Source organism: Macrobrachium rosenbergii, chromosome 4 (genome assembly GCF_040412425.1).
Source record: "Macrobrachium rosenbergii isolate ZJJX-2024 chromosome 4, ASM4041242v1, whole genome shotgun sequence".
NCBI classification, from domain to species: Eukaryota; Metazoa; Arthropoda; class Malacostraca; order Decapoda; family Palaemonidae; genus Macrobrachium; species Macrobrachium rosenbergii.
The window spans coordinates 21,698,960-21,718,484 of NC_089744.1; the positions used below are offsets into that span (position 1 = coordinate 21,698,960).

A 19,525-nucleotide genomic window follows, 5' to 3' on the forward strand; every position below is an offset into this window, starting at 1 on the left:
TGCAGTCAAGAGGCCTTGCATTGTTTACGGAAAAACTTCTGAAGTTTAACTGTCTCAGTTCAAAAAGGAACTCTTATAGGAGAGACCACACACTTCTATATCTATTTGCGTAAAACATGACAAATTTTTAAAGTACTTTGTAGTTTTCCTAACATACAAACCTGGGGTCTTTACATATGGGATTTACAGTACTTGAATGCTAAGTTCCTCTACTTAAAGGCACCACTAAGATTAAGCAAAAAACTGCTTCTTTAAGTTGACAGCAAGAATTATAATTCTAGAATCTGAATTAGGTGCACATGCTATTATACAAAAGATCCAAAACTGATGAGGTCCTGAAATAAAAGCTGCATCTGTAATACCATGTGGAAAGTCAGACTCACTGTAGTGCTGACCTAGGTTCAACTTTCTACAGGTAGGAAGAGCTATCTAGATCTCACCTGCAGAGAGCTGTAAGATCATTCCTTCTAAATGGAGGATGAAGAGTCGTCATAGGGGCAGGTTACTCTTTACACATTTGCTAGCCTGGTTCTGCCGACTGCTGATAGAAAGCTTAGAGACAGTGGCAAACAGACTAAAGTATGGCATGCCAAATCTAGAAAACAAGTGTGACATCTCCTGTTTACATATACTGAAGACAACAAAAGCAGCCCTTCCTTTGATATCTGATGAAGACAAGGGTAAAGGAGAGTTGAAGAAATCTTTGCTTTCAACTCTACATAACTAGGCATAATCAAAGATGCCAATGTAAGCTCTTAGTGTCAGGTTGTGAAAGTGTAAAGTCAGACTTGTCAGGCTGCCCTAGAAAGAGGGTCTGTGAAGGGTAGTAAAGGGACTAATATACTGAAGAAATATTTTCTCATGTTCTAGCAAAATGGTCTGGACTCCAAGACCTGACAAATTTTCTTTTCCCTTAGGGTATATCTGGATTCCACAAAATATATTTCGTGAGAGTGTGATAGTTCGCAGCTGTAGAACAAACCTTCAGTTACAAGCAAAAAGTAGTAGAAGACCAATGTTTACGCACATGAAGATCCAAAACTTCTGTGCATGTTGACAGAAGACGGGGAAAAGCACAGCAATTTCCCTTCTTCCACGATCACTTTATTCTCAATGAAAGATGACCACATGTGAAAAAGCTCCAGGAAGCCACCTGAAAGTTCCATGTTTGAAGGAAAAAAAGAACTTCTACAATTCTTTCAGCAAATTGACTAGAAAGTCAACAACAAAGGTTTTTGAATAAGGATTTCTAGAGCAGGAAATTACAGAACACAACAGAGAAAAATACATGGTCGCAGCTTCTGCCTCATGCACTGAGAGCTAAACATCTCTGCTTTTTATATCACACTACTTGGTCTAAAATGATAAAATGGAAATCCATTGTAATGGTGTGCTTTAGAAGCCTGCAGATGCTGGAACTCCATCCAGACGAGTTGACAAGTAGTTCTAACCTATGAGGGTGATTTTCCATACATTCATTCTGGACGTATCTTCCAATTTACTGACCATCTGAGAGAGAGAGAGAGAGAGAGAGAGAGAGAGAGAGAGAGAGAGAGAGAGCATATTCACACACAGAAGACAGAAAGAAAAGAACACTGACATTGTTTGCAAGTGGCAGAGCTGATAATGATAATGGCCAGGATTATCATAATCTCTAAAGTAATAGTCTTTATTTTTACTTTATTGTACATGCACAATACTGCATACATGAAGTATAATAAATTATAATAATGCACCATACTGTACAGTAAAGTAATACAGTACCTATGTGTAAATGGTAAGGAATAATATTGAAATCAATCATGTGAAGGGAGTATGAGAGTTGGCTGTCACATTTTTCTTTGTTATGTATAGTACATCTAAGACAAATATGTGTATAAATCATATTTAAAAACATAACTTGCTTTTTCTTGTATGAATATGCTTCAGTGTATGTTAATGAGTTTTCCAACTTGCAATGTTATAATAAAGGGTCTAAATTGTCTGAGTATAGGTTTTTCATGCAATGATCAGTACTAGATGACATTCACATTTATTTGTAAGCCATTTCCATTTCATTTGGAAAGACAAGTAGAATGGCTGTGTAAACAGCCAATATGGGATTTCGGTTATCGCCTGACAGTAGAGTTCATAAATACAGCAATACGCTGGTTAAACACATGGCTAACAACTACTCTGAGGTGTCTGATTTTAACCTAACATCATGACATACATTCTATGTAGATTTCACATGAATGTGAAGATGAAGAACTTTGTAATGTCATCTTCACTACACAGGAAGAAAAATAAATTTAATACATTATTAATATCAAAGTTAGAGCTGTCCAACTCCTCCATCCCCACACCCATACCTACAACAAAGCAATTAGCTGACTGGTCAGATGGTAGCACTAATAAAACAAATGGCGACATTCCCATCAACCACATCATCACAATCATCCACTCATTACTTCTTACTATGATAGTTAGTTAGCTTTCCTTTCTAACCCATAAAAAATACTCTCTACTGCATTATCATTTATATATAAGGAGTGTCATTTACTACATTCCCGAAACTATGATGATGTGATGATGCGTGTTTACTAAATTTGCTTTCCAACTTTTCTACCTTTAGTCACAGCATTATAGTATAGCGCTACTATAGTAGAACTATACTAATCAAACAAAATATTGACTTACCTTTGGTACATAACAGTAAATCGCCTTATGTCTGTCATCCACAAGGAGATTGTACAGGTATTTTCTAACAGTTAAAAGTTTGTGAAGCGACTTCCCACGGGCGTTCTTCACGTGTCGACAACCGTAATTCAGAGCAGCCCGCCTGCTCCTCTGTACTTCATTCCAGTCAGTCCACCAGAAGTCTTCAGTGTTCTCTACTTGTATACCACCAAACACCAGATCAAATTCATTGCCGCAGGATGTGCACGGCCGGTCCGTTGAATTGGATTGTTGTTCATTATCATTACCGGTATTGTCATGATGATCAAGTTTGTGATGACGGGGAGGAAGAGGTGGAGGAGGAGATTGGGATGCAGTTCCTGTTATTGTGGCATTTTGACAGCATTTTATTAATAAGATAATATTTCTCACACTTTATTCAAAGAATCTGTATTAAAGCTAAAGAAAGATGAGACTATATCTACATCCTTGGCCATACCTTTATCTAAATCAAAGCTGACTAGGGTGGGAAAAACTGGCGTAGATAACAGCTGACATAAGCTATGGATACGAAAAATGACAAAAAATTGTTAAGAAAACAGCATAATAGCAATCTAGCAATGTATAGAGAAATGCATTGAAGAGTAGGACGTATACATTAGTCAGAAAACAAAATAATTTACATGATGGTTAACAAGGTCATAATATATAAAACTAGTATATAGTTTCTCCAGTCAAGTACAGTATATAAAATTATATAGTTTCTCCAGTCCAATATATAAAATTATATAGTTTCTACAGTCAAATGACTGTATCCCATAAATCACTGTTTTACATAAGTAGTCCTGCTCCTCAGGTTTGAGGTACACTGATTGTATACCATATTTATTGAAGAAATATTCAGATCTGCTGGATGAGAAGAAAAACAACAGCCCATCAAAGCAGTTAACCCATATCAGTACTGTACAGTATTTTGCTTTGGACTATAAGGTTCAGATGTCTTCTATCTTCTCCAAGTGAAAGTGGTTAACAATTAAAGATCCCCATTTTTTTTCAGAGTTCCAGTATTGTATCTCCATTTGCTCAGTGAAGAGGGCTAATGCTCTTTATATACCTTTAACCAGATATAAAATGATGGATTCGGATTTTTTACTAGACAACCAAAGAGTAACGACTACTGGGCGAACTCTCGTAACCAAAAAAAGTAGTTCTCAACAGCAAATGTTACGTGTGCGCCTCCCTGGTTCACTTTGACTATTTATCGTACTTCCTACCCTACAGACAGTCTTAGAGATCCCAAAAGTTCTCTATGGACTTACATACATCATTCTCAGCTACAGGCCTTTTTGACTAGTTCCATCTGATTCAATGGCCCTACCAAGGTAACACGCTTTATTACCATTCTCAGTCTTTGTACTCTCATTGACTCCTTTTCCAGAAACTGAGGTTCCTTATCCACAGACATGATAGCAGGTCTCTAGGATCAGCATAATTTATCCCTCCATACCAGATAACTACCCAAATGGTCCAATTAAGTGTGATAGCCTTCCAGGGCAACTGTTAGAGGCACATGCTCCCCTTTCTAATTGACAACATTCCTCTGGTTTTCACCTTTTAGGCCCTTGTTTTCCAACTGGACAGAAGCCCACGTGAACCTGCTCATACTGTACTGGCCTGTTTCTACTCCCTCTTACCATATGCCTGAAGACCATGTTGTTTCCTTGAAATGATTTGGAAACTTACCAACTTGTTTGTTTATTTTCACAGTTCTGAATGGGTCTTTGATATGGTAAAAATGTCTTCTTCCCTTAATACATTAACCTGCTTCAAAATATATCAGTGACAGCCTGATTTACCACCCAAATGTCATTCTATTAACTGAAAGCTGTAGACAAGCCATCTCAACACTTGGAGTCTTTACTGTCTTCACTGTGTAAGATATACTTTCCTGAAAAATACTACTTGTTATTCTTCCCTCAACAACCTCCTTCCATCCTTGGAGTGATTTGGAAACTTATTCCCTTGCTCATTTGGCCTCTTGCAAACCACATTTAAGTCTCACAACCACTTCCATTGTCCCAAGTGGCTCTTTGAAGTGGTAGAAAGGCCTCCCTTCTTAATGACACAGTTCCAAATCTGTCATGGCGACACAGCACCTCTCTCCATCCATATGTCAAACTATTCACTGGAAACTGTAGACCGACTATCTAAGCACATGGGGTGTTTCCTATATCTATTATGAAAGAACACATGTACTGAGAATCCTTAGCTTTCTGTTTTTACAGATGATTCTTTGAACTCCTTATTTACCCTTTCAAGGTCTGAAAATTCAACTTCCAGCATCAAAATTCTTGCAGAACTTCTGCTCAAAATCTTTTTGAATCTCAGCAAAATCCCTTGCAAGTCATGGTACAAACTCAGAACTAAACTCAGCTTATACTCCAACCAATCTTTGTACAAAGTCATAAATGAATCACTATGCTGTATGTTGTCTGTGGGAAAAAACGTACCCCTGACACGAGTTCCTTGGATTGTTCTTGGGTGATGGGTTGCTGGAGGAGTGACAAGCAGAAAGGTGATAAACCTCTCTGCTTGTCACGCCTCCAGCAACCCATCACCCAAGAACAATCCAATTTTATGGTTTCTTCCAGGTTCTACTGTTAAGCTTCCAGGTTCTACTGTTAAGATAGGGATTTCTCTCTCTCTCTCTCTCTCTCTCTCTCTCTCTCTCTCTCTCTCTCTCTCTCTCTAACTTGAGTTCAGAAGATCTGAGCTCAAGTTACCGCTACTCCAATAATTTTCTTGTTGCTAAAATCAGTGACACATTGGAAAAACTCTCACACTTTTACAGTGGCACCTTAGATTCTACTTTTTACCTTCCTATCTCATGCTGATTTTTTTTCTCTTTAGTCTTTTAGAGCATCCTCCTCTTCATATGTTTGTTTCAGCATTCTACTAGTGTCTTTGGGAAGTCAGCTAACCCCTCTTCAATTTCCCTGACAACTCCTAGATCAGACATAATAACAAATAATCTTGCTAAGCGCCAGGCTCAAAGCTATCCTACTTTCCAAAGAAGGTTGCTAACATTACGAGTTCAGGGAGAGCAACTTTTATTTGATAGTATTCACAAAACTAAAACTCCTTCAACTGCCTTCCCGCCTAGAAGGCTATTTAGATGTGTAAAAGAATTACATTTTTATTTACACAAACCACAGCCTTGTTTTTATTCTACGGTCCCCTCTCCCCGCCTCTGTCTAGGAACAGATATCTCTCTGTAGTGAAGCTTCACAATCATGGGAACTACTGAGAGAGAAAAGTGTTCAACTTTACCAAGGTGGGTTTTTTCACCACCGAGCATAAACAAATTTTATTCTTCAATAGACGTGGTACAGTATGCACTAACACACTTTGAACCCAAAGCAAAGGGTTATGTAAAACAATGGTTTATAGGTGCAAGACGCAGAATAGTTTTAAAAATGATTTTAATGTAGTTTAAGCTGGGATGTACATAATTAAATCTCAGAACCACTTCCATTATAATAAAAAGGTTAAGATAATACAGTATTTACATTTTACTTTATCTTCTGCATTTTCAAAACAAGAGTGAAAATATGAACATTTATGAACAAAATCAATATGTTACTTATATTAAATAACAAGCATTTTCATATCTTTTTTTTTCCTAAGATAACAAAAATATTTACACTATCTTTTCCCTTCTTATTTATGAAAAAAGGAATGCTACTGTATACCTCCTCTTCTCTAAGTGCTGAGCCCAGGGACTGCACTGCTGAAATTAGGGATGTTAGGTTCACCAAATTTAAATGATGAGTTCAAGGTTGGCTGGGTGACTTCATCAAATAACACAACTGCAAGTCAATTCTGCACAGGGACTCATTCCTAAAGGTGGATTTCATCACGAGTGAAACTAACCCTAACACCTACAAGGTAATGTAAACTAAAGCTCTAGCTAAAAATGCTATGACTGCTGTAGTTGCACAGTTTCATTCTATACTATGACTGGGACTCATTTATCAATAAATGTATTTCACAGTTCTTGTTAAATACAGGAATCAAAAGTTTCTCTTGCAGGTTAAAATCAGTAAAAACACTACTTAGGGGCTAACCGATGCAGTACACAAATCCCAAGTAAGGTGAACATCGCCCTGGGCTAATGGCTAATGGCATTCTGTTTGACCAACATGCCTGAGCATTACAGCATATTTATATTTCCTTTAAAACGTGGTTACTTTAGTGATTATTCTAAAATAGCAGCACTCGTTACTAAAGGATATATTCAATGCTTTCTTTTTTAGTAAGATCATGAAAACACACTGAAAGCTGCCAGTAAAAACTGCAAAGCTTTGATCCAAAGTGTATCTGAAGATTAGTATTTAAGAAAAGCTTTGAGGAGAAAGTGAACTGCCAGCAAAATATACAGCACTCAGTATCTGAAAAATTTCATTTATTGAAGTGTCAATTCTTGCAAGATATGATCACACAATCTGTTTGCAATTTGGATTTTAAATAGAGAAGAACTTAATTTCCATGCAGATTGCTGTCAACATAAACCATATTCTTTTAATTATGTTATACTATGTACAATAAAGCAACTTGTTTCGCCTAAAGGGGTGGGTCCTGAAAGGTCTCCCTTGCAATTTCCAGCTAATATTTTGGGATGAGTTTGATAGTCATATATCCTTTTTTTTTTATCCCCAGCTGCAACCCACTGCATTCAGCTAACTACTATGAAATTTATATAACTTACTTCTTGGGTCAAAATATATACAATGGGTTTTAACATAACATGCCCATATCATTTGTCCCGGCTTGCAATCAAAACCCAGATCCTCTCATGAGGGAGAAGACCATCCTAATGACTAGACCAAAACTTCTGCACCTGTTGCCAATTACATGCTTTTTGCTTTTTCAGACTGCGTTTATCTTCTCATGAAATGCAGAAAGGAAGCCATCATCATTCTTATTTAATACTTTAAGAAAATAAAAATCAGGGAACCTAATGCAGTAAATGAAAATCAAAACAAATTGTCTACATCCAAAGATTTATACAATTAAGATTTGCACGCAAAATCTTCTGAAATATCAGGGACTTTACAAGACCTTCTAAAACTATTTTCCTTAAATGCAGCACAGTACTACTGACATCTTAAAAGTACCATTACCTACTGTCAGAATTTCTCTGAGCAAAGGGATCACTAGGCTAATATTTTTAGAGGTAGAAAATACAAAGAAAAAATGCAGATCTTCCATCACTATTACGCTTTTAATTTTCACAATAATGGATATAAAATTGAATATATATAGAGAGCAATATGAAAAGTGGTTTATTTTACCCTCTAGCTAACTTCATTAGGTCACTTGTGCTGGATGTTATTTATGTTGTCTCCAAGGTACCTCATTCATTGTTTTAGATTTATGGTTTAAAGGTTGGGAAATTTTGATAAATGATATGTTTCTGGATCTACATCTTTTTCTGGGGAGATTGAATGATTTAGGAAATTTACAATGATTTACGAAATTTAGGACTGAAATGTTATGTACCTCTTGAGATAAAATACCTGTGCAGCCTGCCTACTAGACAAGTTGCTTGTCATAAAAAAAATCATTAGGAATCACTGAAATATCTGTCCTCTCATCCTCCTCATATATTTTTCCTTTTGTGATGGGAAACTTCATGAAAGCGTAAGTACAGTACAGATCAAAAGGAAATAAAGGGAAGAAGTTGTGGCCTAACTCCAAAAAAGCTATAGATCAGTTTCTTGAAAAGAGGGAAGTTTCTATGAATCAGGAAAAACTGTGGTTGGGTCGAGAATGACAGAGCTTGCTGGCATTGACAAAAGAAGAGGGTTACAGTTAGGCAATTAAAGAAATGAAACAGCCATCAAACCAAACAATCCAAAGGCCGTTCATCCCCACAGAGTAAAGTTATGTGGTGTTCATTTGGGTGTTGCATGGCTGTGTAAGGGGAGGAAGGGCTTTCTCATTTGGGGAGAGTTCCTGTATAAATGAGACAAGAGGGCCTGCTTACTGTTAGGAGATAGTGCCTAGAAAAGACGAGGTGGTCTGGGACATTTGACATATTTCCTTTAATTTAACCCTGTCAAGAAAGGAAAAAAAGACGCTCCCCAATGAGGGGAATATTCCAAAGACAGACAGATATGGCAAATACATCCTACAAAGTGGTAAACTTTTTGCTTTTGTTTAAGGTAAAAACATGCTGTTTAAACCGTTAGAGCTATGTTTAGGTAATAAGAACTACACTGTATCTATATTCAAGTGTTTTCAAGTATCATTAATAATGGTAAAAATAATAAAGGCAAAATCTAATGGCAATGCAGATAATCGAAAGAAAATTTTAGGTTTACCAAAAGAAAAGAGCCTGCTGTTGAAGTAAACAGTCCCTTTCCTTCCTTTCTTTATTTTGCATGAACACCATACTCTAATAAGAGACTATATGACTACTTGTGCACCGAAGCAGATACGAAAAATATCCAAAAGAAATGAGATTAGTTTACCTGTAGGTGATGGGTGGTATTTAGACGTATTAGTATCTGCTACCATAAGGACGTAACAGACGAGTGACGGTACTGTGAGTCCAACCAGGATGAGCCTTACAATAGACTCCTTCTCGAACATTGTCCCAAATCCCTCCCTTTTCATTTGGTGGGAAAGATGGTACTAACAAGCAAGGAGAGACGTAAAAGGAGAATGCAATGTCCTTTCTCTTCCCTGCTGCTGCTGAAGGAAGAAGTGATATTCAAAGGTACTGATAAGGCAATGGTATAGGGGGATGGGAAAAGAAGCTCAAAGCCATGTGATCACAAGCTTGAGGTCGATGATCTTTCTTCTTGGGTATCTATGACATTGACTTCCTCTTGTGTGAGATCTCTCTGCTAACATGTTATGCTGAGCTACTGAATAGCTGTCAGTGACTTATTTTTGCGATTGAAGGAGACCAAAAGATCAAGATTCTCATGACTGATGAATGAGAAAGGTCTGCTCCTTACACGAAGTCTCTTTCTTGATGGGAACTGTTGTTGCTACTAGCAAGGATTGTGTTGCATCTGTTCTCTCAGGTGTTGTTGCTGCTTAGCACAGAATCTGGCGCCAGGTGTGACTTCAACGATGCTTACTGATTATAACTAAAGCATCTATCATCTCAGTCACGAGGTATCCAAGAGGTCCTAATGATAATACTATGATCACAGTTGTTTCTACAGTATATAAAGACATAACAATAACAGTTAGTAAGGCTCTCTAGCAACCATTGCTGCTACTCTGTAAGGCTACACTAGTCGTAAGTGTTATCTAAATCAATGAAAAAGTTAACAATTGAATGTCTGCCTTCACCAGCAGGTCGTTTTAATGCAAAATCATTACATATAGACTGTTTTCACGTCAGTTATAAGTCGGTTTCTTTTATCACTTGATTGAAGCCAGAAATAAACAAAAAATTTACCCGGGACCTCCAATGTCTGATAATTTATTTCCTCCTTGCTTTGGTTAGTACGAGTACAAACAGCACATTCAGAAGTGCCTTTCAACACATATTGTTAATCAAGAAATCAGGAACGTATAATACGTATTTGGAATTTCAATTTTCCAAGAGGAGAAAAAAGAAAAAGATTTCAAATCATCACAGTGCCAGGGTTGAACCGAGAAGATGGAACTCGCCTCCGTTCCCGTTTCACCTAATGAGCTGTAAGTACTTTCAATTACCTGCTATAAGTTCAAGTGAAGGACGGATGATGATTGATAGGAAACAAGCTGAGAAACGAAGAAGACCAACAATTCTTGATATGTTGAGAGTATTTTTTTTTTACATCAAATGTTATAATATTGAAGTTTTATTTCTTTTATTGCCTATCATTTAAGGTGATGACTGGTCTCTGTAGTGAACAGCATGAGGCCAACAAACTGCACCAACTATTTTTGCCGAAGGAGTCTTCCTAGGTCTTTCAATCATCCACAACAAAGACTGCTAGCAAATCTTCAGTAAAAGTTATTCAAATGGAAACACGGCGATTTACTCTTCGGTGAAAATATTAGGGTTTGTCAAAATGCGCGAATCTTTTTCAAAAAGTTGTTGTTTATGGAATAAGTACGGCAGCAATTGAATGTTTGAATTACGTGGGTAAAATATGATTTTTTCAGATTTTTCTTTTCGTTACAAAAATAGTGTAAAGAGTACAAAATAGATCGTGGCAGAAGATCAATAAAAGAGCTGCTCGTAACTTACAGCAAAGACTGAATTTCTTTTGGGAGATGATGGGGATATTCGATAGAAAGATGACCCTGATGAATACTATTCTTGTGACGCTTAAATGCGAGAGATTATCTAAGGAAGCCCTTTGGAGGAGGAGTCACTGAGTGTGCAGGTCCTGCTTACAAAATGGTTGAGGGGGAGATGGTTCGAGGGGAAGAAGGTCACATAAATACAGACAGGAGGAGGGGGAGAGAGAGAGAGCTATCTCTCTATGAAGTCATAACAGTATCTTCTGGCGAGTACTTCTGACTTTCATTTCTCCTGTGCCGACCTCATCTGCGTTCGGTTCGTCACACGAGGACAAAAGACCCAGGAATTAATCTCAAGTTCGAAGCTCTTTTGCACATAAAGCTTGGTAATTCTTCTCTGAACTGTTCCTGTAATCAGGCTTATATTTCTGTCCAGTCTTTGACATCAGCAGCTCATTCCAGAGGAAGGTTGACTTGCTCAACAACATAATTTCTTGAAGATGTGGTACGATCAAGAGGCTAGAGCAGGACATAGGAAAGGTCCACTGTCAAATCAGAGAAGGTGCCACTCTTGTGTTCTGTCCTGGCATTGTATAAACATTTGTTCTGGGAAAAAATTACTTCTCCATCTCCAGAAAAAAATGGGGGTTTATCTGTTTCACTAGAAAGTATAGTTGCTGAGCCGATTCATGTCTGACGCAGTCGTTGACGTTGCTTGTCATGGAGTAATGTACCTGCAAAAGGAAAAAACATGAATGAATGACAGTTCAGAAGGCCTCCGAGAGGGAAACTTTCTATCAAAAAGATATGTTACTGTAGTAATTAGTGGCGTGACACCTATGTTTTTTGTAACTAGACTATCAAACCCAGAAAAAAACATGAAGATTAATTTCACTGAGAGAAACATTTTGGTTAATTTCATTATTGTTTGTGAACATTTCATTCTCACTTAATTAGAAATACTTGTAAAGTTATTATAAAAACACTTTTCCTAGCAGGACATAAAGATAATGACATATTTTGTCATTAACCTACTGATATATATATATATATATATATATATATATATATATATATATATATATATATATATATATATATATATATATATTAGTTAAAGTTCTCCTGGGTCTCTTTAGGCTCATAGGGCAGGCGCTGATCTCCTGTTTCTTAGGCCGACAGCCAATGGGGACAGGTCCCAATGCCTATGACACGTGGCCAGTGTTTATGTATATATATATATATATATATATATATATATATATATATATATATATATATATATATATTATATATATATTATATAAACACTGGTCATATATATATATATATATATATATATATATATATATATATATATATATATATATATATATGTATATGGGTGCATGTATCAAATATATCATAATTATTCAACAATCATAACTTTTCCACCTCGCATATCTTAGCCATCAACCGCTTGCTGTATATCATCATTATCAATGGATTTCTAGTGATAAGGATTCAGTAACTAAGTAGCTGCTACAATTCAATCCATAATCAGGGATTTTCTTTGACCTAATACTTCTGCCGTTCAGTAATTAATTCTACTGTTACTGTCAAACAAAAGATTGGGATTTGGAAGACTTAACTATTTTCACATGGGATTATGACCTGTCGAAAGAAGTAATTATGTCTACCACGAAGATAATTCTAACTTCCCCTACAAATACTGCAAGATCGTGAAACACTCTGAAAAGGATATTGAATAATTAACTCCAAAAGTAACACATAAAATGAGTTACTTTGCGCTGCAACTCTTCCTGCGCATATATATGTGTGTTTATATACAGTATATATATATATATATATATATATATATATATATATATATATATATATATATATATATATATATATATATATATATATATATACCCCACACACACACACACACACACACACACACACATATATATATATATATATATATATATATATATATATATATATATATATATATATATATATATATATATATATATATATATATATAGGATAAAGTTACAGACTTTTCTTGACCATTCAGTATGAAACAAAGAGTAATCCTGGAACACACATACAGAGAAAAACTCGATTTCTCAAGTTAACAAATTCAAAGCAACGATTGTACCAAAACGTACAAGAGCACTCAAAATAAATAAAAAGAGAGAACTTCATAAATAGGCGATAAAGATTTTGAATATTTCAAAAAGCAAAATGGCATTACTGTTACTTTGCGGTAAAAAAAAAAAAACTGCTACAACACTGGTCTAAATTTCGTTAGTACACGCAATGCGGATTCTTGCTTTATTTCTTACTTTATCAGACATGGAATCCTGTGGGTGTTGAACATTTAAAGACTTTAAAGGTCTGTTTGATGTCCTTATCTTAGCAAGTATTACTAAGCACGATATTCGAGAATAAATGAATTACAATCATCACGATGTGTGGTTCCAGATCTGTTTGATTTACGGTGTTCCAGGGTTAGGGTAGGTCGTGGCAGAGAGAGAGAGAGAGAGAGAGAGAGAGAGAGAGAGAGAGAGAGAGAGAGAGAGAGAGAGAGAAAGGGGGGGCGAGGGGCCACACCCGGGTCAGGTTATGATCCAGAGTTCTAATTTAGGTTAAACTAAAGGAAGGTTAAGTTTAGATGTATCCATGTTGAAATCAGAATTTTCTGGTATATATTTTTTATTTTCTTATTATTATTATTATTAATTTTTTTTTACTGATTTTCTGTTGGAAATCCATAGGCTCTGTTTGTTGCTTTTTTGAAGGTGAGGGGGAAGGTTGAACAGGAAGAAAAATAGTAAAACCAGAATCCAGTATAGAAGCATTCGTAACACCAACGAAACTGTACGAAAAAACTGTATTTCTCAGGCAAAAAAAACATTGCTCCGAGCACTTGAAAAACTGTACCCTGAATTTCATTTACCAAAATTGAATGGAGCGTTTACTGGAAGCCATTATCTTGACCGTCATTATGATGCATTGCGTCATAAATAACCGGTGAGTTTACAAACAAGGAAATCGGAGATGGTAAGAAAGCCTTAAAAGGGAAAGTGTCCCAGGTAAAATGACAGCTAAACACAGGTGCTACATAAACAGCCGAATGAACAATGTTAAAACTAATCAAAGGATGATAAAGATTTTTTTTTTTCCACGGCTGTTCCCGTGCTTGCATTGTCGCCACAAGCGAAAATCACGCTCGATCGATAACATAGCATGAGTTGTTAACTGTTGAATTAGGGTCCAGTACCAAATATAGATCCCGATGCTTTTTATTTTCGCTTTCTTCTTTGATGGTCGACCACAATGCGCCAGTTCTTATTTTAACCACAAACAAAAAAAAAAAATTAGTTTTCTGTTTGCTACTGCTATGTGCTTGACGTCATAGGATTTACTGTACTGCCAATATGCTTTCCTACCTGTCAACACATTCTCTCTCTCTCTCTCTCTCTCTCTCTCTCTCTCTCTCTCTCCAAAATGTCCTGTGTCATTCCTCATCTTAGATTAAGGAGTAGCTAAGCTTTTCCAAAGCAACTTCGAAGACATTATACTCAAATATCCGAAAACGTCTTTCTGACAGCTAACACAATATATTCGACTGCACCTGTTACTGGCCCGTTCCACGTTGCTAAAGACCCTTACGGCCTGAAATTGTTAAACAATACTTTTGAAAGCGTCGAATTCTGATTATTAGATATTACCATCATCGCCGAAAATCAAATTGAAGTTCTGATCGCACCTATTGTTAAGAAAAAGGATGTAGAGAAAAGAAAGGGACCAAATACTATTAAATAATACAAACACGCTACATTCTGACTTACTCTGATGTCGCAAGTTCGCAACATGGCAGTATTCAATGTTGACCTTGAACTTAGAGAAACGATTGCAAATTATTTCTCTGAAGGACGCTGACGACATTCTGAATTTAACGTTTGTCAGACATGCAAGGTGAGGAAGAGACTGGAACCTAATTCATAAAAATGGAATACAGTGGTTTTTTTAATATAAACGAGAGCCTTACAGCATACTACGCCTTCAGCAAAGTCACCACGCAGATTAGGAACCACAGTCCACTAGCTTAATTAACATGGGTGCTTGCTGTTTCAAAACACGATACTTTCCAATGTCAATCTGATATACACAGACAAGCAACAAGCAGCAAACATCCCAACTTTTGTAAATTATTTTTCAAGACAATTATGAAACAACCCTGTTATCTCTTCAATGTCCCTGCGAAAATTACGTTTTCGATGCTGCAATGAGAGTGATAAGGAAAAGTAAGGATTTTATAACTGATTCTTGTTGCAGTGTCCTTAGATTCTCCTCGGCTAATCCAGTCCCTGGGTCAATGCAGGGCAGCAGATCCTTATCAAACGATCAACCTCAAATACTAAGATATGCATTTGCATGGATAAAAATTATTTCACATTCCTTTAATTTCTTCTTGGTAAAACAGACTTCTTTGCAATCTTTTTGCGTATGCAGTTTGCTTGAGAATGCCTTAGAGCAAAGGCGAACGATCTTGTACTTCCCAAGTGGCCATATTCTCTTTTCTATCTTATATTATGTTTTAATTCCCGTGATAGAAGTTACAAGCATGCATACATAAACCCATATATATATATATATATATATATATATATATATATATATATATATATATATATATATATATATATATATATATATATATATATATATATATATATATATATATATATATATATATATATATATATATATATATATATATATATATATATATATATATATATATATATATATATATATATATATATATATATATATATATATATATATATATATATATACATATATATATACATATATATATATATATATATATATATATATATATATATATATATATATATATTATATGTATATGTATATATGTACAACTGAATCACGAAAATATGGAACGTGATGAATATATATAAATAAAGACAAAATCCACGAAGGAAAGAGAAACACTGGAGTGCTGCGAGGCCTTTCGACTGTCGTCCTTTACTTGGCTAAGTAAAGGACGACAGTCAAAGGCCCTGCAGCACTCTGCATTTCTCTGGAGTGCTGTGAGCACTCAATGTTTCTCTTTCCTTCGTGGATTTTGTCTTTATATATATATATATATATATATATATATATATATATATATATATATAATGTGTGTGTATTATAAATATAATAGATACATAAATAAATATATATATACACACGCACATATATATATATATAAATTTGTGTGTGAGTGTGTGGTATGTACTTACGTTCGAAACGCTTAAAATGGATTGTCAATAATTCATCCTGCTGTGCACTTTACCACTAAATCCATACTGCAAAACAGCGCAATATTGCGTTCCGCTGCTTAACTATTCACAAAAACTTATCTTTTACGGCAACGGGTTTGGCAATGACCTTCCATTAAAAAACCACGACGAATGCGAGAGTCAATAAAAAGAAATCGTTATGTACACACCATCACTCACTTTTAAGAGTGTCAAGTGTCGAGCTACACTTCTGACGCCTACGCGGGGGTGTAATATACGTAGACTGATGCTCGGAACAAAGAACAGGTCAATAGCAAGAAGAGAAAATCGATGCAATCCTATCATTGAAGAGATAAACAATGTTTGCGTAATGGATTTCAATGTGCAGTGGTCTTGGCAACGATCCTCGGAGTAGTGGATTGTACAATGCAGGTGTTTCAGAAGAAAATTATTTCTCTGAATGATAAATACACATGCAAGTAAAGAAATTAAATAAATAATATTCAAAAACCTATGAAATGGAAACAATAAATGATCCAAATAACGATTTTGTTTCAAAAGGGGAAGAAAAGAAACGAATGGTAACAAGCAAATTAGGATAATCGGGTAGAATTGAGAACTGCAATAATTACATTCTGCAGTTAATAAAGAAATTTTATAAAACCATTTGGCGCCCGGCAGACGAACGAACACTTATTGATCATGTAACTGAAGAAAATAGCCCTGTCTTCGGTTCGAAAACTCAAAAACTACCCAACAACTCGAAAGGAAAACTTCAATTCCACTTCGATCTCTTCTGTGACTTGATTTTTTCCATTCAACATCAAACCACGAAGCTGGAGAGAGGTTGACGTCACTACAAATAGGCATTGTTCTTAACTCCTGCTAACTTCATAACTGAATTTCAAAATTCATAATTGTAGGGAATTACGAACTATTCAGCAGAGGGATCAATGTATCAAGGGACATAAGATTAATAAGGTGCACCATTAAGTGACTTTCGCTGTAGACCTCTGGCGAATTCAAGAAGGCTATAATGGCTGCTTGCGGTATGGGCAGTAGAAATCCAGCTTCGCTCTTTTTTTTCTATTTTTTATTATTATTATTTTTTTTTTAATCTACGAAATGTCACCAATATGTTCAAGAAACGACAAAAGACACTTGATTAAAATTAATGCCAAAAGCGAGAGACAAAAAAAATGCCGACCAGGACATCAAACCTTTGAAAATTATCAACTGAAACCATTTCCCTTCTAACTACCGCATCAAAGGTACAGACGCGACCTCGTGCCAGAATAAACAAGTAAAAAAGGCGCCGAAGTTTCTTCGGCGCAATCGAGTTTTCTGAACAGCCGCTACAGCGTACTATAATCAAGGCCACCGAAAATAGATCTATCCTTCGGTAGTCTCGATATAATGTTGTATGAGACACGATCCATGAAACTTTAACCACGGCTCGGTGGTGGCCTAGCCTATATCGTTGCCAGAAGCACGATTATGGCTAAGTTTAACCATTAAATCAAATAAAAACTACAGAGGCTAGAGGGCTGCAATTTGGTATGTTTGATGACTGGAGGGTGGATGATCCACAAACCAATTTGCAGCCATCCAGCCTCAGTAGTTTTTAAGAGCTGAGGGCGGACAGAAATAGTGCGGACGGAACATCATGCGGACAGAAAATCGTGCGGACGGACAGACAAAGCCGGCACAACAGTTTTCTTTCACAGAAAACTGAAAAACGTCAAATACTCGTAAATCCAAAATAGGAAGAACATTTTATTCTCCTGCGAGAGCCGATGGACTGGGTCCTTTTCCTGTTGTCAACAAAGTCTCAGGTCAAGAGAGACTTACGGCAAGAAGGAAAAGGAAGGTCAGAGGAATCAGGAATCAGGAATCAGGAATCTGCATATGGTGACAGGCATTGGGAAATACGACCCCTCTGCCTGGTTTGCTCGAAGACTAGTGGCTCTTGCAGGGTTGGGTCGTCAGCTTTAAGTGTAAATAGGTGACGATAATGGCGTCCGCTTGAAATTAAGACGTGTTACCTGGGGGGGCCGTGAAGTGGCCCCTATTTGAGCTGCGATGCACCTTTGACCGCTTCCTCCTTCCGCCACGAGAGCAGAATCAGCTCTACGCTACTTCTGCGCGGTTCAGTTTCGCATGACGAGAATCATTTATAAGTCCTTTGAAGTCTCGGTCCATAGCCTAAAGGAGAAGGCAAACGGAAGAGGTCATGTTGGAAGGAAGGAGTGGGTTCCCTGGACGCGCCATTAGCTATTCACCTGCATTACCAGATTAAATAACATTTTCATACACTCAAAACAACCGATGAATTATGTATGAAATTTGGAGCGGGCGGGGAACGCGTCTAGAGAGAGAGAGAGAGAGAGAGAGAGAGAGAGAGAGAGAGAGAGAGAGAGAGAGAGAGAGCACTGCGCTTGTAATACTGCAACCTACGCGGCAACAGACCCTGATTTCTAACAGGAAAACTTTATCAAAGAAGAGAAAATTTACAATCCGCTTTGGTCTTCATTACGTCATCATTCCCCGTAATGGATTATTGTTGCAGTTAAGTCTAACTCATAATAGAACAGCGTACTATATCAATGTCAGAACAAAGGCTTGAAACATCGTAAAATTAATGGGGGGGATATCATTATGTACTTTTATTGCACTCGGGGTCAAACATTAGCCATAAATCATTCTTAATCCGTGTAACTCTCCGGAAATTAAATGCAATTTTATGTTCAACAACGAGCTATGAATTTGTTTGCACAAATGGTTGTACTGCCGCCTAAAAACATAAAATAATTCTATAAGCAATAATGATCACTTTTTCTATTTCAAGACTAACCACACGAGATTGGGGAAACACGGACCAGGCATCCTATCTTCTCGACTGAAAGATTGGCAATCATCCACTTCCGGAAAGCATTAACAATCTTTCATGTTTATTTCAAAAGCCCCAATGAGAGAGAGAGAGAGAGAGAGAGAGAGAGAGAGAGAGAGAGAGAGAGAGAGAGAGAGAGAGGACGTACCAAACACTACTTCTCTTACCTTGAATTACAAAATTTGTTAGAACTTCTCATACTGGAGAGAGAGAGAGAGAGAGAGAGAGAGAGAGAGAGAGAGAGAGAGAGAGAACGAACTGGAGATGTTCCATAAAACCATTGTCCTTATCATATAATACAAGATTTATTAGAACTTTTCATGTAAGAGAGAGAGAGAGAGAGAGAGAGAGAGAGAGAGAGAGAGAGAGAGAGAGAGAGAGAGAGAGAGAGAGGACGTTCCAAACA

At 36.6% G+C, this 19,525-nt stretch overlaps 1 protein-coding gene across 4 annotated transcripts in view; it reads right to left on the reverse strand.

The window, feature by feature from the left end:
• LOC136831188 (carbohydrate sulfotransferase 11-like) overlaps positions 1–19,525 on the reverse strand; it is a 139,346-nt gene that overhangs the window by 24,403 nt on the left and 95,418 nt on the right. For all 4 annotated transcript variants that reach the window (XR_010850795.1, XM_067091184.1, XM_067091194.1 and 1 more), the window contains exons 2-3: positions 9,195–11,648; positions 2,680–3,038 (exon numbers count right to left, since the gene is read on the reverse strand). Coding sequence is in view for 3 of the 4 variants with exons in the window: in XM_067091184.1 (XP_066947285.1) it covers positions 2,680–3,038; positions 9,195–9,339 (504 nt within the window). In the remaining variant the exon portion in view is untranslated. The remainder of the gene's footprint in view (positions 1–2,679; positions 3,039–9,194; positions 11,649–19,525) is intronic.